This window comes from Aquarana catesbeiana, linkage group LG09 (genome assembly GCF_042186555.1).
Source record: "Aquarana catesbeiana isolate 2022-GZ linkage group LG09, ASM4218655v1, whole genome shotgun sequence".
In the NCBI taxonomy this organism is placed as follows: Eukaryota; Metazoa; Chordata; class Amphibia; order Anura; family Ranidae; genus Aquarana; species Aquarana catesbeiana.
The window spans coordinates 157162506-157187253 of NC_133332.1; the positions used below are offsets into that span (position 1 = coordinate 157162506).

Consider the following 24748-nt stretch of genomic DNA (forward strand, 5'->3'; position numbering starts at 1 on the left):
AGAAGTATTGCCCTATCATTATCAGTGGGCGGAATAGTACCCCATTACTAGCATCAGTGGGCTGAATGATGCCCCATCATTGGCATCAGTGGGATGAATGATGCCCCATCATTGGCATCAGTGGGATGAATGATGCACCATCATTGGCATCAGTGGGATGAATGATGCCCCATCATTGTATTAGTGGCAGGAAAGGGTCCCAGTTTGGAGGTCACTGCTTTAAGCTAATGCAGAATAAATAGTGCAGAGCCTGGATCCAGTTAATGGATACATGAGTGCTCCCCCAGTAAGACAAAAAATAGAAGGTTGGAAAATGGAGGTTCTACTATAAAAAAGCATTCATATTCACAAGTGCTTAGCATAGCATTGTTTAGAAGTATAGATAAATAATGGTAAACACCTTTGCCTATTTATATACAATTATTTATTCAGTCTTTTACATTAAAATGTAGGAGCTCACCCTTAGAACTTCTCTGCAAATATATGCAATCCAGTCTTCCTTAAAGCAGTTCCCTTTTGTCTTTTTCACCAAGTCTGTAACAGACCCTGCTCCACAGTATTCCATTACCAGCTGTAAGAGACAATACATTTTATCCAGCAGCAATGCCCACAGAAAAATATACCTCGGGTGACGACTTCATTGTAGTTTGTTTTATAAACTTCAGGGAAAACGCTTAGAAAGTTGGATTCTTCGTAAACATGAACTGTAGGTCTTGCTATTCCATTTAGGCAACATGACCTGAAACAAAGTTATTACTTCCAAATAGCACTATGGGTGTTTGACCTTTTACAAGAAGGCTGCACTCTTGAAAGTAGCTTGGTAAATTAGGAGAGAGGGAAAAAATAAACCTGTGCTTGTAGACATTGGTATTGTGCTGTGGTTATGGATTCCCATTTTATCTGTATCCTAGCTGTTTTTTTTTTTTTTTTTTTTTTACTTTCTTCAACCTGTTCAGTAACTAACTAAAAAAAAAAAAGTTTTCAAACAGGCTGTACGTGATGCATGATGTATGTTCACATCAAAATTGCGACTACCCCAATCTATATTTGTGTTTTTTTAAAATATTTCTTACCTTTCTAATTTCTTTGGAGTAGGCCTTTGGACAGACTACAAGCTATTCTGAACAATTTAAAAGTGAAAGTGGAGGGGGGAAAAATGGGGAAAGATTGAGCTTCCATCATTAACATACAATGCAGGACACAAGCCCTGAGATCTTTAACCCTTTATTATAAGTGTTCAGATCACGTTTACAAGTAAGAATGAGATGTGGCAGCACAGTATAGACGCGGGTTATTTATGATACAAAAACTCCTCCGCCTCCTTAAAGCGGGATTCTGGCCAGTTAAAAAAGAAATTTTAAGTCAGCAGTTATAAACACTGTAGCTGCTGACTTTAAATAAGTAGACTTACCTGTCCTTGTTGCCTGCAATGTCGGCCGCCCAAGGCCGACCCGTCACTCGGCTCTCAGGTCCCGGCACCGCCATCCTAGGTAAGGGAAACAGGCAGTGAAGCCTTGCGGCTTCACTGCCATTTTCCTACTGCGAACGCGCGAGCGGCGTGGCGATCTGTGAATGGCCCCGTGGTGTTCTGGGAACACACACAGTGGACAACGGGGCCGCTCACCGAGGAGAAGAACAGGCCGTGGAATAGGAAGAGGCAGATTAGGAAGACTGCCTAGCAACAAGGGTTTAGGTAAGTATAAACATTTTTTTTTTTTTACAAATTGTTTTTTTTTTTTTAATTTTTTTAGGATTTTTGGTGGAATTTTTTTTCCACGGTGGCCCTCCACTTTAAGGTATGACTGACAGAAAACTTTTATTTAGTTTTACATAGAGTGGAGAGGGATTACAACACCTGTCAGGGAGTTTCACCCTTTTTTTTCTGGTGACTGAAAGTGAAAGAAAATCCCACATTGTGAGTGGTCACGAGAACAGAAATAGGGCAAAAATCTTCCCACTGGGACATCAACTCTGATGACTTTGGTTACTACCAGGGATTTTCTTCAGTTTGGAGGGATTTCCTAACCTCCTGTTGTGACTATAGGACAGGAAGTGAAGGGAAGACTTTTCAATGGGTTGCAGATGCCAAAAAGACAGGTGTTATAACTCTTCCCTACGCTATCCACAATAAAAAAAATTTGGCTTCAGTTCTACTTTAATACACTTCACTACACTGAAAACACTTCAGCTTCGGCTTTTTTTTTTAAAAAAAGGAGCAAGTAAAAATGTAAGTAGCAATTTTTAAATATTTATTTTTATTAAATTAACTTATTAAATATTAATAAGTTATGATAAATGAGTGAGAACGTGCAACCAATATTAAGTTGGTATTATCCTAATTTGTCTGTAAAAGTAGAAATACACTTAAAAGGCTCAGTCTGCCCAGAACCTGTTAAAGACAAAGAACAGTGCCCTCTAAATGCAGCGAGTTAACTATTTTAATAGTAAAATGTAAGATTAAAAACACTCACAAACAAGCAACATTTTTCCAGCATGGGTGTATATAATATAAGTTAAGTTTCATCCACGCTGTTCCGGGATAGTGCTGGGCATCACTGGCTGGTGGAGGCGATCTGCTGTCCGGCTACAATCCAGCTGCTCTGTTGGCTCACAGCGGAGCTAAAATTGGCGATGCTCTGTGATGACGTCACTTCTGGGAACAGAGTTGGCGGGCGGTGCTTCGCGTTCAGAGCATGTGTGCTCCTTCCTCAGTCTTTGCTGGTGGCCATCTTGGTGTAGGCTAATATACCATACAGGGGAGGGGAACTGAATGATTAAAATGCCCAGTAACCATAGCGAGTGATGGAACACAGCTTAACATACACACACACAGCAACACGGCAATACTATCTTTTAGAGAACACGGCAATACTATCTTTTAAAAAACATGGCAATACACTAAAGACGTACTGTCCTTTTTAAAAAAACATAATAACAATATTATCTATAAAAACACAGCATAATAGCGCGGCTGTAATATGGCATTATCCACCATTACTCAACAACTATAAACCAAACCACCACACCTACAACAGACGACCAATGGAACCATGATAGTCAGACACTATATCCATTAAGAATAATAGTAATGATTTAAAAATGATCATTTAAAAATAGGAAGACAACCTTTTGTGCAACTGCCCCATGCCTGTGGAATGCACTACCTGACACCTTGAGGGCTCCTCAATCTACTGACTGTTTTAAAAAAAAGGTCTTATGACATTTCTTTTTAGCAAAGCCTTTTGTCCATTTTAGATGTTTGTTTCATTGTATAAATTGTTCAATTTTCCTTTTTGTTTTAACCTGTAGCACTTTGAGATCTTTTGACGAAAAGCACACTATAAATAAAATACATTATTATTATTATTATTATAATACAGTGAAACCTTGGTTAACGAGTAACACAGTTAACAAGCGTTTTGAAAGACGAGCAACTTATTTTTTAAAATTCTGATTCGGTTTGCGAGTGTTGTCTCGCAAAACAAGCAGAATTCAAGCTAATGGGGTGTGCAGTACCGCATTTGGCCAGAGGTGCGGGGGCGGTGGTGACGCTCAGAACGGTCCGGAGCCGTTCAGAAATACTCAGAAACGCTCGGAAATACTTCATTCCCGAGTGTCTCCGAGCCCTTCTGAGGCTTTCCTAGTTCAGCCGAGCTATCCCCGAGTATTTCTGAGACTCTGCAACGCCCCCCCACCTCTGGCCACATGTGGTATTGCATGCAATAGAATGTGGAACAAATTATCTTAGTTTCCATTAACTTCTATGGGGAAACTCGCTTTGATATGCGAGTGCTTTGGATTACAAGCATTCTAATGGAACGGATTGTGCTCATAATCCAACGTTCCACTGTATTCTGAACTGTACTAAACTATATTGGGCTATATTAAACTATATTAGGAGTCTTGTATTGTGTACAAAAAACTTGCATTTATACTGGCATTTATTAAAAAGAGAGATTTTAATGGCCATAAAATAATAATTTATCAATAAATCCCCTTTTAGGGAATTCATTGATAAATTATAGATTTTATGGCCATTGAAATCTTTCTTTTTAATAAATGCCAGTATAAATGGGTGTTTATTGTATGTAGCACTCTCTACCATAGGTAGGTGCTAGAGTGAGGATTTTTTGTCAGGGAGACTGCCAGTACAGATAAATTTAGGCAGGCCTATGCTTTAGGCTAGACCTGTTTGTTTTGATCTGGGGGCAGGGAATGGTTAGTGCAGCAGTGGGTGCGACTACCTGTTCTCTAGTTCTGAGGTGCCTCCCCTGCTTCCAGGGAGAATGTTCTGGAACAGGGGGCAGGGCCTAGAACTGGAGTGGCAGGAAGCTCATGTGAGGTGCCCTGATCAATCCCCAACTGGAATTGGCAGACGGCAGGCCTCCCATATAAGCTGAGGTAACAGGCCACTGGGGGGAGTTGTTGGCCCAGGAGACATGGAAAATGGAGTACTAGGCAGCAGCAGGGCCCCATCCCCATCTGGGGGGGGGTGCGAGGAGCCCGGGAGAGCTGGGAAGGATTCATCTTCATCTTTACACGGTCATAGATGAAGTATCCTCATCCTTACACGGTCATGGATGAGGTGGTCTGGGACCACAGGGGTTGGAGAAGCTGTCGGAACGTATGTCCAGTTAAAGTTCTCCATCATGAACTCGAGGCAGGAGAAGGTCGGTGAGTGGACCACAGTGGAGTTCAGGATTAGGCATGCCAGAGGAGAGACTGTGGGGAATGTGTCAAATTGATGTGGCCTGAGGGCACAGGATTTGCACGCCAGACTTGCTTGGAACAGTAGTCCATCAGCACGTTACTAAATTACTAGGCCGCCAGGGAGAGGTACTACAGACCTCTGGCCTAGTAATAGCACAACAAATATCAGCCAGCAACTGGGACTGTTCAGAGTGCTCTCATTTGCCAGTGAAGAGGATGATGTGACAGGAAGAATGATCTACAGTGGAAGTTTGTGCAGGAGGGTGAGAGATACGCAGAGGAGGGGTAATGGTCTGCATGGTGTTATGCAGGGGAAGTGACTGTATATATTATGTGTGCATCAGTACCTCACGGCTCAACCTTTCTTTCTGGCAGAAATCGTTCTATGGGCATCCCATATTTCCTTTCCCCCAACCAAATTATATCCCCCAATAAATAAAACAAAACAACGCAAATGACTGTTCATTGTCTCAGAAGGGATAGATGGAGGTTTGGCAGCAGGGTGACATGGGGGATGTTAGTGGCAACACACCGCTACATGTACATAATACAAGACTCCTAATATAGTTTAATATAGCCCGGTATAGTTTAGTACAGTTCAGTATATTATTATAGGTTGCCTTCCTTTTTTTTAAATTATCATTTTTAAATCATTATTATTATTCTTCATGGATATAGTGTCGGACTATCATGGTTCCATTGGTCGTCTGTTGTAGGTGTGGTGATTTGGTTTATAGTTGTTGAGTAGTGGTGGATAATGCCATATTACAGCCGCGCTATTATTCTGTGTTTTTATAGATAATATTGTTATTATGTTTTTTTAAAAAGACAATATGACCTTAGTGTATTGCTGTGTTTTCTAAAAGATAGTATTGCCGTGTTCTCTAAAAGATAGTATTGCCGTGTTATTAAGCTGTGTTCCATCACTCGCTATGGTTACTGAGCGTACTAGTCGTTCAGTTCCCCTCCCCTGTATGGTATATTAGCCTACACCAAGATGGCCACCAGCAAAGCCTGAGGAAGGAGCACGCATGCTCCGAACGCGAAGCCCTGCCTGCCGACTTAGTTCCCGGAAGTGACGTCCTCACAGAGCATCACCGATCCTCGCTCCACTTTGAGCCAACAGTGCAGCTGGATTGTAGTCAGACAGCAGATCGCCTCCACCAGCCACTGATAACCTATATTATATACGTTCATGCTGGAAAAATGATGCTCGTTTGTGAGTGTTTGTAATCTTACTTTTTACTATTAAAATAGTTAACGTGCTGCATTTAGAGGGCGCTGTTTTTTGTCTTTTACTATGTTCCAGAGTCTCTTCTAACTTTTCAACTGGCAGCTTCCTAAAGACAGCATATTATTCTCCTCACATGGACATATTCACATATATGGACTTATTCTATTGACCAGTTTGATTGCCCAGCCCACCCCCTTGTTGCCAGTAGTATTCAGCCATATCCTGAGTGCGCCATATTATCCTATTGTTTGTATGCCCAGAACCTGTTAAGTGGCCTTATTTAGTATATAAATATAATAGGCACATCAAATTATCAGATCCTTCATGGAACTGGATAATGCACATGGATCCACTAAGTAAATAACATTAACTACTTCAGCCCCGGACCATTTGGCTGCCCAAAGACCAGAGCATTTTTTGCGATTCGGCACTGCGTCTCTTTAACTGACAATTGCACAGTCGTGCGATGTGGTTCCCAAACAAAATTGACGTCCTTTTTTTTCCCCACAAATAGAGCTTTCTTTTGGTGGTATTTGATCACCTCCTGCGGTTTTTATTTTTTGCGCTATAAACAAAAAAAGAGCGACAATTTTGAAAAAAATATTTTACTATTATATAATATAATATAATAGATTAATATAATATTATATATTTTAATATTTTTTACTTTTTGCTATAATAAATATCCCCAAAAAATATATAAAAAAAATTTTTCCTCAGTTTAGGCCGATACGTATTGTTCTACGTATTTTTGGTAAAAAAAAATAAGCGTTTATTGATTGGTTTGCGCAAAAGTTATAGCGTCTACAAAATAGGAGATAGTTTTATGGTATTTTATTAATAATTTTTTTTTTTTTACTAGTAATTGCAGCGATCTTTTTATCGTGACTGTGACATTATGGCGGACAGATCGGACACTTTTGGCTCTATTTTGGGACCATTCACATTTATACAGCAATCAGTGCGATTAAAAATGCACTGATTACTGTGTAAATGTGACTGGCAGTGAAGAGGTTAACCACTAGGGGGCGCTGCAGGGGTTAAGTGTGTCCTAGGGAGTTATTCTAACTGTGGGGGGGATGGGCTATGTGTGACACGACACTGATCACCACTCCCGATCATAGGGAGCGGTGATCAGTGTCCTGTCACTAGGAAGAATGGGGAAATGTTTGTTTACATCAGCATTTCCCCGTTCTTCCTCTCCGTGAGACGATCACACTCAAGGAGCTTGCGGCAGGCGCATGCGCGCCCACAATGCCGCGTCTTAAAGGGCAACATACAGGTACGTTAACATGCCTGTACGTGCCTTCTGCCGATGTATATCGGCGGGAGACGGTTGGCAAGGGGTTAATGATGCTATGTAGGTGTTATTTTCAATTACCCAGAGTTGGTCATCCTGGCCTGCTAAGCCTTTCCTGACAAACGCTCCATAGTACGTAGCAATGTTTCTGTGATGTGAGTACTTCTTCAGCATGTTTATTTCAAGTTTTATTTCTTCTTCTTCTTCCTAAACAAAAACAAAACAAAAAAAAACACAATTTTGCTATATATGCCAGTGCAGTAATAGTGGTTTTTGAGAAAACCCATCTAACATCCAGAACAAGCATTTTAAAGTGCATTTTAAGCATCATCCCACCTAAATTGAATATTGCCATTTTTGGTATGTGCTTTGGAAGTAAACCACCCAACAGTGTCTTGAAATGCATTGGTGAGTAATCTGCACTGGTTACTGGGTGCGACTATAATGAGAGCCTCACTCCCCCAAAAAGTAGGTGTGAAAACTCTAATTTCCCAGGTGGACTGGAACAGTTTGAAACTCTGGAAGAAAGATTTTGCTGTTGTAGTAGTGAGGACATACAGTATAAAAAGCCAGAAGCCAATTCAGCCTACCAGGTTCCATCAATAAGTAAGCTATCACTTCTGGGTGAAATTATCCTTAAATGCTTTGAAGCTTTCAATGGAAGTTTTTTATTCCTATTAAATACATGCTAGATGTTTGTTTTAGGAACAAGAACCACAAATTGTAACCATAGCTCTGCAAATGTTTATTTTCATTGCGTTTCACAATTCTTGCAGATGGATTGGATGAGATACCACAGGCTCACTTTTTGCTCATATGTAATTATTTTATTTAAAAAAAAAATAAAATAAAATAGGAAGAAAATGAATAGCTTGGATGCTATGATATACTGCTTAGTCTATCACCTCTTCAGTCCATCATGAATGCTGCTGCCAGACTCATCCACCTTACCAATCGCTCTGTCTCTGCTACTCCTCTCTGTCAATCCCTCCACTGGCTTCCAGTCCGCCTAAGGATTAAATTCAAAATACTAACAACTACGTACAAAGCCATCCACAATTTAGTCCCCAGCTAGCCTAGTCTCTAAATACCAGCCTACTCGTTTTCTTCGTTCCTCTCAAGACCTCCTGCTCTCTGGCTCCCTCATCACCTCCTCCCATGCTCGCCTCCAGGACTTTTCCAAAGCCTCTTGTGACAGACCTAGCTGGGAGAGAGACTTTTGGAGGGGACTGTATGCTAGCCTCTTGCCGATCGATCGGGGGCCCTTGCATTTGGGGGAACGGTGCTCTTTGTGAGCTGTATGCCTGGGGACTCTTGAGGTGGTCTTATTGTGGATTCGGGTCCTGGTCCCCCAGGACACACAGACTCTGGGGACCCTGGATTTGCCATATTGGAATAGTGGCTGATTCATAATGCTGGGACAGATACTGTTAGGAGATGCTGATGTAAATTCCAACACCTGTCTATTGTCTGCTAAAATGTGTATTGTAAATAAGTCTACTATGGGATCTAAGAGTCATTAGATCCCCATTGTTATTTGTGTTAATTAACTCTGCTATTGTGTGAAGAAGAGTCTATGTTGATTGTGATAATGTTGATTGGATTTTCTGAACTACAAGATGGCCAGTCTGGCCTAACGGTCATGTCTGAGTCATCTAGGCTGTCTAAAGGGATTTGTTAATTAGCTCATGTTAATTAGGTTAATTAGGTTACAGCTGTATTGTTAGAGTAATATGAGCAGGAGGTCTGCACCTCCACTTTGAGTGTATAAAAGCCTGTATTTTGTCAATAAAGATAGATTCCTGTTTGAACTTACATACAGCCTGCCTGGTGTTTGTTCTGAGCTATCACAACTGGGTTAGAACGGCACATAGCTGAAGTTCTAATCCCGGAGCATTGGATGACCGAACCATCAGACATTGCAATCTGATTCTATAGCTGCAGAGGAATGTCGGGAGAGTGGAACCGAGCGAGCAAGGGGCTCGTTACATTGGTTGGCAGCCGTGGGATTTGCTCTCCAGTTACTGGGACACTCCAAACCAGCCTGCAGGAGAGCCACGCTGAAAGACTTACTTGAGAGCCGTGGAGGGAATGGTGGGATCGTGCTTCCTTGCCGTGAACACATCCAAACCATCACCCGGATCCAAGGTAGCAGGATAGCAGGAGAGGAGAGATACCAGCCACCATGGATGAGCAATTCAGAAGGAGGTTGCGAGAGAAGGAGATACAGCACAGAGGACCAGTGTCAGAGCAGGTCCTGCTAGGATGGTTTGATTCTATCTGCTGTGAACTCTGGAAGGAAGCGCTAGCCCATGACCAGTGACACCAGGGAAAAGTTCTCCCCTCCATCCATGTAAGGTACTGGCCGCAGTATGAAGTGCGAATGCTGTTTTTGAAGGAACAGCCGAACCAGGAGTGGACAGCCGAGTTAAGCAGGCTGATCCGGGCAGAAATGCGGTTGCAGGAGAGCTACAGAGCCCTCCAGTGGTATGTAGCCCAAGTGTGCCCATGGACAGCGGATGAAAGCCCCACGGAAGGCTTTGACTACGATGGCCTGGGATTGTTATACTGGAGGCTGTCCAGGGACCCTGACTTTGGAAGTGATCGGGAGTGGCGTTTGGAGGAAATAATGGAGCACAGAGAGCGGAGACTGAATGTCTCAGAAGTGCACTGGGCACTGGAAGATTTGGAGTTTCTGGCCGTTCAGGAATGGGAGTTGGAGATCGCCTACAAACAGCTGTTAGACTCTGCTCAGCAGCAGGGTGGTGCTTCCTTTGCCTGGGACTATCGTGAAATACCAGTTGACAACTCTGAAATCCTGGCTGAAGAGTTGACAATGTGGCAGAGTAACGGTGTACTTTGCCAACCTGGCCCCGCAGCTATGGAGGCGGAGGTCTTATGGCGGATGCAGCAAGTGCTGTCTGACCTTGATGAACCTGTTTCTGCATTGGATGATCTTGGATGGAGGAATGTGCCTGTCCAGCAGAATGCCAGAGAATCGGCAGTGGAAAATCTTCTGGGTTCCACGGAGAGGAGATGGTGAACCTTTATCACCAGACACCAGTGGCAGAGACAGGGGATTTGATAGACTTTTCTGCTGAGGAAGAACAACCTGGTGAGCCTCCAGCAGAAGAAGAGCTGTTATTAGGGCCCAACTTCACTGTGCTCTGCCCAGCTGGGACAGATACTGTTAGGAGATGCTGATGTAAATTCCAACACCTGTCTGTCTATTGTCTGCTAAAATGTGTGTTGTAAATAAGTCTACTATGGGATCTAAGAGTCATTAGATCCCCATTGTTATTTGTGTTAATTAACTCTGCTATTGTGTGAAGAAGAGTCTATGTTGATTGTGATAATGTTGATTGGATTTTCTGAACTACAAGACGGCCAGTCTGGCCTAACGGTCATCTAGGCTGCCTAAAGGGATTCGTTAATTAGCTCATGTTAATTAGGTTAATTAGGTTACAGCTGTATTGTTAGAGTAATATGAGCAGGAGGTCTGCACCTCCACTTTGAGTGTATAAAAGCCTGTATTTTGTCAATAAAGATAGATTCCTGTTTGAACTTACATACAGCCTGCCTGGTGTTTGTTCTGAGCTATCGCAACTGGGTTAGAACGGCTGAAGTTCTAATCCCGGAGCATTGGATGACCGAACCATCAGACGTTGCAATCTGATTCTATAGCTGCAGAGGAGTGTCAGGAGAGTGGAACTGAGCAAAACAAGGGGCTCGTTACACCTCTCCAATCCTATGGAATGCCCTACTCCAATCTGTCCGCTTATCTCCTACTCTATTAGCTTTTAGACAATCCCTGAAAACCTTTCTCTTCAGAGAAGCCTACCCTACCCACACCTAACATCTGTTTTTTCATTTTCTCCATCAGCTCGCACCCCACAGTTATTACCTTTTGTTTACACTTGACCCTCCCTTCTAGATTGTAAGCTCTAACGAGCAGGACCCTCGGATTCCTCCTGTATTGATTTGTATTGTAAGTATACTGTCTGCCCTCATGTTGTAAAGTGCTGCGTAAACTGTTGGCGCTATATAAATCCTGTATAATAATAATGATATAAAGATAAATGAACATTAAAAAAGCTATTGCACAGTTCATTTGTAAATGCCAATTTGGTAAAACTAAAGCGTCTGAAAGCAGTGACATTTTCTGTCTTCTGAAAGTATTAGATCTTGCTCACGTTTGGGCATTTGTGGTGCAATTAATGAGAACCTGTCATAAGAAAAAGTGGTGTTGGCATAACTGTCCCCGATATGGAAATGGTAGTTGCCTGGCTGATGACCCACTGCTTGTAATCACTGACTTAGAATAAACTTTTAATTCAAGAAAGTTTGAGAAAAGACAGAAGTCCCTATCTGCATACTTGTTTTGATCAATTATTCAAATGAGAAAAATGATACAACATCTAGTGAACTAGCATTTTCTAAATGAGTGGCAATGGTAGCCTCGATGTTTATCTCAAGACACCTTTGCTTTAACAGGCTATGATATTTTACACAAATTATACAGTGATATCTGAGCTGTTATAGTCACTAATACTGTTCTTATTTGTGCATTTTCTCCAGGGTATTTTTCAAACTCTTGCAGCTTTGGGGATTCTTTACACTTGCGATTGAGGGGCAGTAAAATCCTTCCCCGACCGCCCACCTTAAAATAACACTATGGCTGGTTGCAGTTGCACACATGCTACAGTCATAATACTATTTGCTTGCTTCACAGTGTGGCAAAAAGTATACCCCCTGTTGTGATCTACAGGTAGTACCACTGACGATCGCGATCCATTCAGGTCAATGGGCCAAGAACGCAACTGCAAGCCAAATACCAGGCTTGTAATTGCAGCACAGTATTCCCATTAAAAAAAAAAACATTTGACCGTCTAAAAAAAAAACAGGCAGTACTTCCTAAATGCTTGTCTAGCTGCTCCTGTACTACTATCTGAAAAGTGATCCCCCACCGATTGCTTTTTAGAGACTACCACAAATGTGTAAACAAGCCATTAATTTTATTGAATATAATGGCACAGACCTTATCAAGCATTGTGTGTGCTTTTAAACATGCAGCAAAAATACATGTATTAATGTGGGTCTTTATATCTGGTGAGTCCTTGACACATGGGACTATTTAAAGGTAACCACTGATCATATATACGAAGACCAGATGGCTATAAGTAGGATGCTGGCATACCTTAGCAGATACATGGAAAATATTTCTCAGAGACTCAGGGGGAGAAAACTACTAATGTGATTATGTTTTGTGGTTAAATATTTTTTGTCGTGTATGTAACAAGGGCATGTAAGGTCATGGTACAGCTTGATGACCTTTACCTTGCTTCAAAATAATGCTCATTTGTACGTGGCTGTGACGGTTTCCTGTCCTGAAAAACTCTAGGGATATGGACAATGGCATTAACTAAACAGGTGCTATGAATAGCGGTCATAGACTCTTATTACTAACCATGTATGCCAAACCAAAAGGTCCCTTCATGCTCAGTGCAATCCCTAATTAGAAAGTAATCCATCTGCCCCTGGTTAGCTCTCCTTTGCCTACATTTAATATAGTCCATTTTACAAAGCTGCAGAGTTTTAGAATATCTACAGGGGGGGCCTCTTAACTGCATAGGCTATATTCTGGAAAAGGTGAAGGTTCTTTAATGCAGCATGGCAGAAGGTGAGAGGCAAAGCAGGTTTGGGCGGAAGCAGACTCCAGACTAGCTTCTTCTGAATGCTAAGCAAAAGCACTAGACTGGGCTGTGGTGTGTCATTGATTGCCAGGATGCTGGCAGCCAGGAGGGGTGTCGAGGATTGTGGGGGAAGGGGTGCCTTGTGCCAGAGACTGCAGCTCCTGCTTATCCAAACGTTTCGAGACAGATATGGTGTGTAGAGGAGCATATCTTATTAGCTCATCCAGCTTAACACAAGGAGACCATCAACCCAAAAATATGTAATCAAAAATAGAAACGTAGAAGGCAATGGGTGTTAAATGATGGCCTCCTAGTATGTCTGATATCTCCAAGATAGAAAATATATTCTAAAAATTCATATCTTTATTACAAAAAAACATTAAACAATGTATTGTACATAAGGTGGACAGTGTAGTCCCACCATAAATAAAAACCACACATGGCAATGGTCAAATAGGTAGAAGAAATTCCTACATGTTTCACAGCTACAGCCATATTCTTTAGTTCTTCAATGTTTCTTCATTTGACACAAAGCCTTGTGAACATGTCCTGTCGGTCCAGGCTATGGGGAGACACATAATGGATCCCAAACCAAGGATAGCAGTCCATGGGAACAGAGCAGGTTATAGAGTGCCAACCAACGTCACATGCGATATGCTGAAAAGCACCATATGGCCATGGACTACCTACCAACTTCACATATGAAGGATGTGCAAATGGCTGTTGAGTATTTCCCTTGTATAAGGTGGCAATAAAAAATATCTCAAGGTAGTCAGCAATCGTATAGATAACCAAAAAAAAAGCAACAATTCAGAGTCATTTAGCCATATATAGAAACTGCTCCCAATACATCGCCAAATTGCTGGTATCCCAGAGGGTCCCTTGGTCTCCGAGGACCCACCTCACAAAGAAAAATAAATATATATCCGAATCGCCAATGTGTGCAGTCAGTGGATGCACAGTGGTCCATTGGACACAATGAAGATTGACCCCTGTCCACTACCCAGTAGTGTCTATATAGCCATCCAATTTATGTGCATCTATGTTTGTGAAACGTTTAATATGGCTCATTTTAGTTATCTCACATATTTAATTAGTTCATATTTAGCTCATAAAATGTGCTATCTTAACATGTAATAAGTTATTAGCTGCTTCCGTTTTTTTAATAGTGCAACTAAAATCAGAGACCCTTTCCAATTGTAAGCTAAGAAAAAAAAATAGTTTTGAGTCAGAAACCCTGTTCCTATAAAGAGGAACTCTTGATGCTGACAGATAACAGGATATGAAGTACTGCTGTATAAGCAATGAAAGGTAATCTAAACCCTTGCCTGTTTTAAGATTTGTATTCCCTACCCGCCCTGTAAGATGATACAGCAGCATTTCCTGACTGAAGTCCAGCTGACCCCGCAGTGACTGTAAGCATCCTGCAGTCAGCTAAAGCAAAGGGAAGTTCACTGTGTATCTAACCAGAATATAGAAAGCATTGCTGCAAAGAAGTCTGACATGCAAATCTCAGACTTAAAACACGTCATCCTACTATTCTAACTAGTCCCTTGTAACGGTGCAACATGGTGTTATTTTAGGCATAATCAGTACAAATCCCATTACATGGAAAGTAAGTGTAGCATCTGCAGGACAAGCTGTATAATACATCAGGCTAATACCTCAAGGGAGTCACTAATCTAGGCCTCTAACTATAGTGTGACAAGTTTGATAACCTGTTCTTTCTCAGTCCTGAGTATCTGATGCCTGCATTGCTTAACATTGCTCTTGTCAGAAATGCTGGAATTTGCTGTAAGCAACTAGAAAAATATAATATTCAGGTTTCAAATACATTTTAATTATTTCTGTTATTCAAACTCTTACATAAATGTGTCAAAATCCTGCACTGGGAGTGTGCCATACCTACATGTGAAATGCAGGTACAGGCATTCCCCAGATTACAAACAAGATGGGGTCTGTAGGTTTGTTCTTACGTTGAATTTGTCTGTAAGTCAGATCAGGTAATTTTTTTTTTAAGTGTAGCCCCAGCCCAAAAAATTATTTTAAATTTTTTTGGATTTTTTTGGATAGCATAGGGAAGGCTGAACACCCCTGTAATGTTTTTTTTGCTGTCTGTGCCCCTGTTCAGAAGATTTCCCCTCACTTTCTGTCCCAATGACAATTGGATTTAGAAAATTTTGGGTTGTTGTGAAAACAAGGATTGTTGATAAAGCTTCAGTGGAGACACCTTTTTCCTATGATAACTCTTACAGGAGTGAATTTCACTTCCCTCTCACTTCCTGTTGTCTCCCTTGCAAGTATGAGTCGTTTGTAACCCGGGGACCGCCTGTAGTGATATAAGCAATTGCCATGCTTCTACTGTACTTACCTCTCTATCTTTTGGATGCTTAACAGCCCTTAGGGGAATCTTTCATTTAAAAAAAAATATGAACTCGATGTAAACAATGTTATCAATGCGTGTTATAGTGTAGCTATAACTAAAACCTTTTGTTCTGCTTCTCTAATCTAAGTGTGATTGCTAGAACTTGTTAATAACTCGCTATACTCATTATTATATAAACCCAGTTTTGGCAAGATAGCTGTAACGTAAAGTGTTACTAAACCCAGGGCCCTGCATTCATTATATCTGGTCTCCCACAGTACACAAAACATGGAAATGCAATCATTTTAGTAAATCTAAACTGCTAAATACCTTTTCTCACCAGTAGTATATAGAAGTCATGTGACTTCTATCAGTGCCTGGTTAAAGCTTGTAGGAAGAGTTTTCATACTGCACTGGCTATCCTATAGGGATGCAGGATCCCAGACCCTCTGTCTGGACAGTGCTGATTGGTCCTGTGCTGATCACATGCACTCACCCATGAATTAAAAAAAAAAAAAAAAACTCTCTAGAAATATACACCAAACTGAGCATGTGCAGCCTGACTCCAAAGGCTCTGTCTTATCCAGACATGTTTTGGAGTTGGTGGAAGAAAAGGAGGATCTATGTATACAGGATCAAACAGCCTTTTTACACAATGCAGAGGATTACACATCCACACTGAGTATAACCAGCATGCTTTACTGCATATACAGACTTATTTTACTGTTGTGGGTTTAGTAACACTTTAAGGTCTCAGTAGAATTAGTAGATAGTGACTCGACCCAAATTACATCTTGCAGATCATAGAAGGCTTTAAAAGAGAAGCATGGGAATGTTTTTTTAAAATCATACTTACCTAGGCGGATGCAGCATTGGTCCGATATCTGTCTCCCGCTGGCTCTAAGACTGAGAACTGAGCGCTCAAACACCGCCGATCACTTGGTTCTCACTCCTGTGATCCATTTTCAGCAGACTGAAGTCTGCCGCCCACTGACATCACAGAGCCAGTCCAGGCTCAGGAAAGATCGCAACCATATGGTCAGAATCTGTCCACATGCCTGAACTGGCACCTGGCTCAGCCTCTCAGCTGGCCACTGAGAGCCTGAGCTGGCCGCTTTTGCCCCTTCCACAGCCCAGCACCCCAGTAGGCGCAGGGGGCAGAGCTGAGAGCTGGTGAGTGTGCAGAGATAATCGGTGGAGGACATGTTCTCCCCCGATAATCTCTGTTTCATAAACTGTTTATGAGCTGTGATCCACGGGATCACTGCTGTTCAGTTTCATAAACGGACACCTCTGTTAGGTAGGTTCTGATACAATATTAAAACTTGTACACATTCAATAGTTTGCCAGCTATGCTTAGTGATGCTTTAATGAATAGGTTCTAACATACCCTCCTTTAGAGCTCCTGAACTAATCTACACTTGGCCCCACCCCAGCTAAATTTCATTAATGGCTTACCCATAAAAAAATGAGCATCTACCACAGCGTTTAAAAGCAAAGTTGAAGATTCTAATCAATTCATTAATCTGGGTACTTCAACAGAGTGCTAGGTAACAGGTCAGAACAAAGCAAGGTAATATTTTTCCATGCCTCCAGTTTCCTGGCGACTGCTTTTCAAAATCTATAGCACACAGATGGACACACTTAATTATTTCATTTTGTAAGGTCCAGTAACTACTACAGCTGCTTTTAAGCTTCAATAAAAAGCAGATTTTGTTAATGTGCCTCAGATGAACATCTGAACAAACAACATCATCTTATGTTTGCAAACCATGTGCCATTTCAGTTTTTATTGCTTGCTGACCTTACACCAGTTTGAGTAAGCATCTCTCTAATTATCTCTCATAAAGTCCATTGAGGGTACAGCCTAAATAATAACCGAGAGACACTTACATGCCCCAGTGTAATTTATGGTGCAAAACAACTCAGATGTACTTCTATGCAAATAAGTCAAAGTCAAATATATAAATCCGTAGTGAATTTTATGTAATTCATTTCCTGATGACCTCATTGAGCATAAATACAGCTGGATAACATGATTTCCAACCAAACTCACTTGTTATTCGGTTGTAGACTGTCCCCATATGAATCCATAGGGTGTTCCCTATTAGAGTAATGATTAAGCATCTCAGTGTAAGGTAACCACAATATGCAAGGGATTGTTTTATGATATGTTGTAACATTGCCATTGTACTTATTGTGATCCAGTTTAAAAAAATCTTGTTTTTGCTGACAGCACATATGAGCTGTAAATTCTACCCTTTCCTGAGCAGCTTTATGAACACTGAATTTTGCCATATTAAAGATATGAGAGCTGATGTAACAATTTTAACTGTTGTAACATAAATACAAATCTGATCTCTTCTTCTAGTATATTTAATAGGTAACTCCTTTTCTCAAACTTGGGGGTCTATATATAAAGCATAGAACATGGACGATCTCTGTTGAAGAATCAATTACTGCCTTTTAAAATGCATGGACCTGGAAGTTCTATACCAAAGAATGTTTAGTGTAAATCACATTTTTTACATTATAAATAGACCATTTAAAATGTTTGCCCAGGCATTACTTAAATTTACCTCTGAACCTCCCTCTACCACTTTAGAGCATATCTAGCATTCATTTTTACCATGTACTCATAGTTAGAACATTTATAACTACTTCTAGGGACATTTTTTACCAGGTTTTTAAAAATCTTGCAGGGGCAGTTGCTGGGAATTCAATTCTTATTGATGTACACCTGACCCCCAGAACCACATCTTCCAACAAGTCTTTTCCTACACATTGTGTTTGGGCAGGCTTTTGGGAGTCAAAGCAGAAGCATTTTTTTGTTGGAAAAGAATACATGTATGAACATGGATTTAGAGCAGAAAGGGAGGACAGGCAGAGTTACGTAGTCCAGATGGCAAAGCTAACAATGCTGTTTGGGATTTCATTGCAGCATCTTGTCAGCCTACACAGCTTAGGAGCACACTACATTTCTTGCAAACTAAAGCTGAAACTTATTTAAAATAATTTTGCTCATATACCTGCAGTCGCATCATTTCCCTGTGATGAAGTGCATCCCATGTCTGTCAGGCAGCTGAATCCTGTACAAATCTTCTGTGCAGTGATGTCATGTGCTCTTCCTGCTGCTGAAAGTCTGGCAGTGAGGGAGTTAATAGCTCAGTCTTCTGTAAGCTGCAGACATAAAGATCCCAACATTGGTCTGCTCCCTCCTTCCTCCATTGAGAAAAGTTGTTTCATAGTATACACTGTATGTAACATGAGCTATGAATAGTAGAAAGAGACTTGTCATTCATCCAACTCTCTGCCATTCACAGACTGGGTTACATGCAGTGTAATCAATGAATAGACCTTTGTCAAGGGAGAGAGGAATGGATGGTCCGCTTTTGAATCTTTTCACTGCAGCTCAGAAGACTCTCAGATGTTAAAGGCTAAGTTCACCTTAAAAAAAAAAAGTTTCTTTTTCATACATCATGGGATGCAGAGTCATATTCGTTATCTGCTGGGTTATACTTCATCTCCAGGTGAATGAACACTGGTAGACCAAAGGTCTTTAGACAGGAAGTGATCTCCTATATAACCCCTCCCATACAGGAAGCACTTAAGTTTTTTTATACCAGTGTCTGCAAGGTGGATGGCATGGTTTGTTTGAGCTCTCTGAGCTCCAGGTCTCTAGTCCCACAAACAGTTCTTAAATTAATCAAGGGATTGACCGATCGGATCCATTTGACACAGGCTTTATATGCTTAGATAAATGGTACCTGAGCCTTGCAAAGAAGACTCAAGATCCTGCGAGCTTTTGCCTGTAATACGGCTTCTGGGCACTGGACCCTGTGAAGTGGAATCCTGGACACTACAGCGCTAAGGCATTCCTGCAGGGTGCTGTACAGGTCCAAGGGAGTGGTCCCTAAACATGAAAAGGGTAACCAGTCCTTCAATGTCCTCAAGTGACAGGAACCTGCCGTGAAGGGTGAAGATTGGGCTCTTCCTTTTAAAACTGCCCTGCGTCTGGACTGGTATGTGAAACCCCTTTATTTTAACCACTTCAGCCCCGGAAGATTTGGCTGCTCAATGACCAGGCCATTTTTTGCGATATGGCACTGCATTGCTTTAACTGACATTTGCACGGTTGTGCAACGTTGTACCCAAACAAAATTGACATCCCACAAATAGAGCTTTCTTTTGGTGGTATTTGATCATCTCTGTGTTTTTTTTATTTTTTGCGCTATAAACAAAAAAAGAGCGACAATTTTGAAAAAAACACAATCTTTTGTACTTGTGCTATAATAAATATCCCCATTTTTTTTTAAAAAAAGGAAATGTTTTCCTCGGTTTAGGCCGATATGTATTCTTCTACATATTTTTGGTAATAAAAATCGCAATATGCGTATATTGATTAGTTTGCGCAAAAGTTATAACATCTACAAAATAGGGGAAAGATTTATTTTTATTATTTGTTTTTTACTAGTAATTGCGGTGATCATCGATTTTTATCGGGACTGAGACATTATGGCGGACAGATTGGACACTTTTGACACATTTTTGGGACCATTGGCATTTATACAGTGATCAGTGCTATAAAAATTATTATTATTATTATACGCGATTTATATAGCACCAACAGTTTACACAGCGCTTTACAATGTATAGGGGAGACAGCACAATTACAGTACAATACAAAAGATACAGGAGGGCCCTGCTCATAGAGCTTACATTCCAAAAGGGAGTGGGGAAAAATGAAATGATTTTTGTGCACTGATTACTGTGTAAATGTCACTGGCAGGGAAGGGGTTAACACTAGGGGCGATCAAGGGGTTAACTGTGTTCCCTATTGAGTGATTCTAACTGTGGGGGGAGGGGACTGACTGGGTGAGGAGAGCAATCATTGTTCATACTTAGTATGAACAATAGATTGCTCTCCTCACCCCTGACAGCACGAAGATCTGTCTGTTTACGTTGACAAATCTCTGTTCTGTCTCTGTGTGGAGTGATTGCAGGTGCCCAGCGGTCATCGTGAGCCTTTGTGCCTATCTGGGATTGTGCCTACAGTCAATGCTGCTGCTTCACCCTTTTATCACTAAAGATGAACTTTCCTCAGCCCTAGACGGGTTAGAGCACAGGATTGCTGGCATGATTGCCTCCATTCCACAGGGTGCCAAGAAGCATGACAGATCCCCCTCCCTGGAGCCTCCTAGTTTGGAGCAGGAATGGGTTGAGAATGGGGAAGAGCTAAAAGCTCAGGATTCTGTGAAGGGCCTGGTGGAGGAGTCTGCTTCCGAGCAATCTGGACAAAAAGATATCCAGTTGATGTCTGCCTCTGTCGCAGAGGCTTTCATCCGACTCTGACTGAAATGGTTCGTTCTGCCTTTAAGTTGCCTCTTAAAAAAGCAGAGGTGACTGAGCCGCGCTGGTCCTTTTTGGATCCCTGAGGCCTCTTCAGGCCGCACAGGCTTTCCCCCTACACCCCCTGCTGAAACAGGCAGTGTATGCTGATTGGGAACATCCTGACAGGATTTTGTTCCTCTTAAGAGGTTTTCCCTTTTTATACCCCATGGATGAAAAGTCATTATTAAAGGCTTCCTTTTCTTTGGCCAGTTCAGCTATTCAGCCAGCTGTTGCAGCAATTGGTATCTGCCAGTCCATAAAGGATCAGATCAGACGGCCTGACAGGCCTAACCAGGAGGATGATCTGCCTGAAAATAAAACCAATATTCCTTGAGAGCTGTGTTTTGCTGTTGACGCCTTAAAAGGATTCAATACAGCAGGTCCCTTGTTTGGCTCTCATGTCTGTACATATGCACAGACTTTTGTGGCTTAAGAACTGGTCAGCCGAGCTTCCTTGTGAAAAGTTATTGGCAGGTTTCCCTTTTCATGGGGAATGTTTATTGGTGATCATTTGGACGAATATATCCAAAAGATTTCCGGAGGGAAGAGTTCTCTACTTCCTTACTACTTCCGTTTAAAACTTCAGGGACTGCTTCCTCAAATGTCTCAGCCATGAGAGGGCGCTAGGGCCAGGGGCGAGCTACAAGGCCAGGGCCAGAAAAAGCCCTGGGTCCGGAATTCTTCTAAACCCAGCACCAAGCCCTCCTTTTGAGGAGACGCCCCCACTCTCGGGTGGGGGGAAGGCTGCTGCACTTTGCGGACGTTTGGAGAAAAATAATTCCATGGAGCCAGTACTCCCTGGTTTATGCTTTCCCTCTTATCCCTCTCCTTCCACATTTGTTGCGCAGGATTCGAAGAGAGGGAGTTCCAGTCATTCTGGTGGCACCAGCCTGACCCAGAAGGCCCTGGTTCCCGGAGATTGTGAGACTGACAATAGACAGGCCATGGATGCTTCCACGGTGCCCTGATCTACTGTCTCAAGGTCCTATATTCCACCCCAATTTACAGTCTCTAACTTTGATGGCATGGCTATTGAAGCCAGGGTGTTAAAGGACCATGGCATCTCGGGACCAGTGGTGTCTACCCTAGTAAATGCTAGAAAAGCTGTCATTGGAAGATCTATCATAAGGTCTGGAAGACTTATAGTGCTTGGTGTGAAGCCAAAAAAAGGCATCCTCGGAAATACGTGATTGGGAGAATTCTCTTTTCTACAGTCAGCTGTGAAAATCAAATTGGCTTTGAGTACAATCAGAGGTCAAGTTTCGGCCCTATCAGTATTCTTGCAAAGGCCTTTTAGCCTCCCTTTCACTGGTCCAAACCTTTATGCAGGGGACAACTCTCTTGCTTCCCCCTATTAGGTCACCTATATGTCCTTGGGACTTTAACTTGGTGCTGTCTGTGTTACAGAAACAACCATTTGAACCTATCAAGGAAATTCCATTAGACTTGCTGTCACGGAAGCTAGCCTTCCTGATGGCTATAACCTTGGCTAAAAGGGTGGCAGAGTTGGCGGCCCTTTAACGCAGGGAACTGTACTTGATCCTCCACTATGCCAGGGTCTTGTTACGACCTCTTCCATCCTTTTTGCCAAAAGTGGTGTAGGCCTTTCATTTAAATCAGGACATTTTTCCTTCTTTTTTCTTTCTGCCTCATTCCGTGGAAGAGAGACGACTGCATTCTTTGGACATTGTCCGGGCAGTCAAGCTTTATTTGTCTAGATCTGCGGAGATCCAAGGATCAGACTCCTTTTTTGTTTTACCAAAAGGACCCAAGAAGGGACAGGCCGCTTCCAAAGCTTCCTTTTGCCAATTGGGTCTGTCAATTGGTCATTCTGGCCTATGGTCTGAAACTTAAAGCTCCTCCCTTTAGGGTGAAAGCTTATTCTACCATGGGTGTAGGAACCTCCTGGGCTTTTCACCATCAGATATCTGTGGCTCAGATTTGTAAGGCTGCTACCTGGTCTTCAGTGTATATGATGTTCGAGTAGCTGAGGATTCGGCTTTCGGCCGCAGTGTACTGCGGGCTGCCGTATAAGTTCTGATGGCTATTGTTTGGCAGGGTGTCGCCCTCCCCTCAAGGCTATTGCTCCGGGATGTCCCTGCAGGTAATGAATATTAGCCTGACTCTGTGTCCCATGATGTATGAAAAAGAAAATAGGATTTTTTTGTCATACTTACCTGTAAAATCCTTTTCTTTGAGTACATCATGGGACACAGAGATCCCTCCCCTCTTTTTTGAGGATTCAGTGCTTGCTACAAAACTGAAGTGCTTCCTGTATGGGAGGGGTTATGTAGGGGATCCCTTCCTGTCTAAAGACCTTCGGTCTACCAGTATCCATTCACCTGGAGATGAAGTATAACCCAGCAGGTAATACTCTGTGTCCCATGATCTACTCAAAAAAAAGGATTTTACAGGTAAGTATGACGAAGAAATCCTATTATTTTTCATAAAAATATGTGCATTTATTTATTTATTTTTTTTTATACAAGAGCCTGCAAAGTATTGCACCCGTGATGAGTGGATTGTGAGTGCAATGTCAGCCTCCAGCTCTCTATCCATACCTCTGTTTGAGCTTTCAGTTAAAGAGCTGGAAGAAGTGTTAATGGACTGTGAGCGCACAGATTACCGCACTTGTAGTCCAATGAGAACTACAAAGTTCTCAGTGGAGAACTACAAGCTACGCACAGGAAACAGGTACTTGCGGTTGGCAGACAGGCAGAGTGGTCTAAAGGCAGTCTGGGTTCAGGGCAGGAAACGTTCACAGAGTAGTCAGGGTCTAATCTGTGGTCAAAAGGCAGGCAGAGTTCAGAGAGTAGTCCAAGCCAAGGTAAAAAGCAAGGAAATCTAAACATGCTAGCAGGGCGGGGATCGTGTAAAGGTCAAGGCATGGGAACAAGCAGCTAAATCATTGCTTGAAGTATGTGTTGCAAACACTATCACAAGCATAACACTAAGGGCTTGGCAGGCTTAAAACAGGTTTGGACTCCACCCAGAGGCTGTGTCTACAGCAATCACCCTGCAGGTGGACAGTCAGACAGGTAGACTGCAGCTCAGCCAAAACCAGGATGCTGAAAGGAAACCAGCAGCTGCCATGACAGGCAGTTGCTATGGATGATAAGAACCCCACTCTGTCACGGAGGGATCATTTTCACCATGTTACATATTATGCCCTAAATACAGGTGTAATGTAGTGCAAAAGGTGAACTTAAACTTTAACTATCTCAGCACCAGAAATTTAGCAGCAGAAAGAGGACTTGTCATCATGGGACGTCCTTCATTACAAGTGATGGCAGTAAAATTATTTTTTGTCTAAGCAATTTTTTTTTTCTATACCTGCATTGTTTATAAAGGAATAAACTGTGCAATTTGTATGTCTTGGAGATATGTACTGGGCCTTTTTTTTTTTTCTAGCCCATATTTTAATCAGTTTTCTAGGACCTGGATCCACAATGTCACATTTTTATCTGCAGCTTAACCTTCATTTGATGTATAGCATTTCAGCACATTTTTTGGAAATACATGTTTGCCAGTGTTTTATTTGGTCCTCCAAAAACACTATACATGATGAGGTGTATAGAGTAACTTCAGAGTTACTACACAGGGCTAGTGCAATAGTATTTCCTTTAAGTACTATGCTTGACATGAAATATCAAGCCATTATGTATATTTTGTACCCCATTATGACCACATCTGTGTTTTGTTGGGGGGGACACAGTGGAAATGGTACTGTGATGCAGATCTTGCAGTCCCTCTCACAAGGGTGTAAATTTAGCCATAGCAGATATATGGCTGAGGCCCATAAGCACAGGGGGCCCACAACTGTCTGGATGCCCAGAGATTTATTCAGGTGATCATTGGCAAGTACATTTTTGAATAAATGATTATATAGTATATATAGGTTGAGACCATCCTATAGATTGCTATGAAAGCAATTTGTTATTCTGTATCATAAGAAAAAAAGCTACCTTTGAAATGGAGATTTGAGATACTGGGTCCTTAAGTAGTTTTTCTATTGAGTCCTATCACACTTAAGACGCTGATTCCTGCTCTGTTTT

The 24748-nt window shown here is 41.8% G+C and overlaps 1 protein-coding gene across 2 annotated transcripts in view; it reads right to left on the reverse strand.

Annotated features, from left to right (window-relative positions):
- Positions 1–24748, reverse strand: part of NRK (Nik related kinase) — a 402914-nt gene that overhangs the window by 265052 nt on the left and 113114 nt on the right. For both annotated transcript variants that reach the window (XM_073599301.1, XM_073599300.1), the window contains exons 4-5: positions 7326–7451; positions 461–571 (exon numbers count right to left, since the gene is read on the reverse strand). In XM_073599301.1, the coding sequence (XP_073455402.1) occupies positions 461–571; positions 7326–7451 (237 nt within the window). The remainder of the gene's footprint in view (positions 1–460; positions 572–7325; positions 7452–24748) is intronic.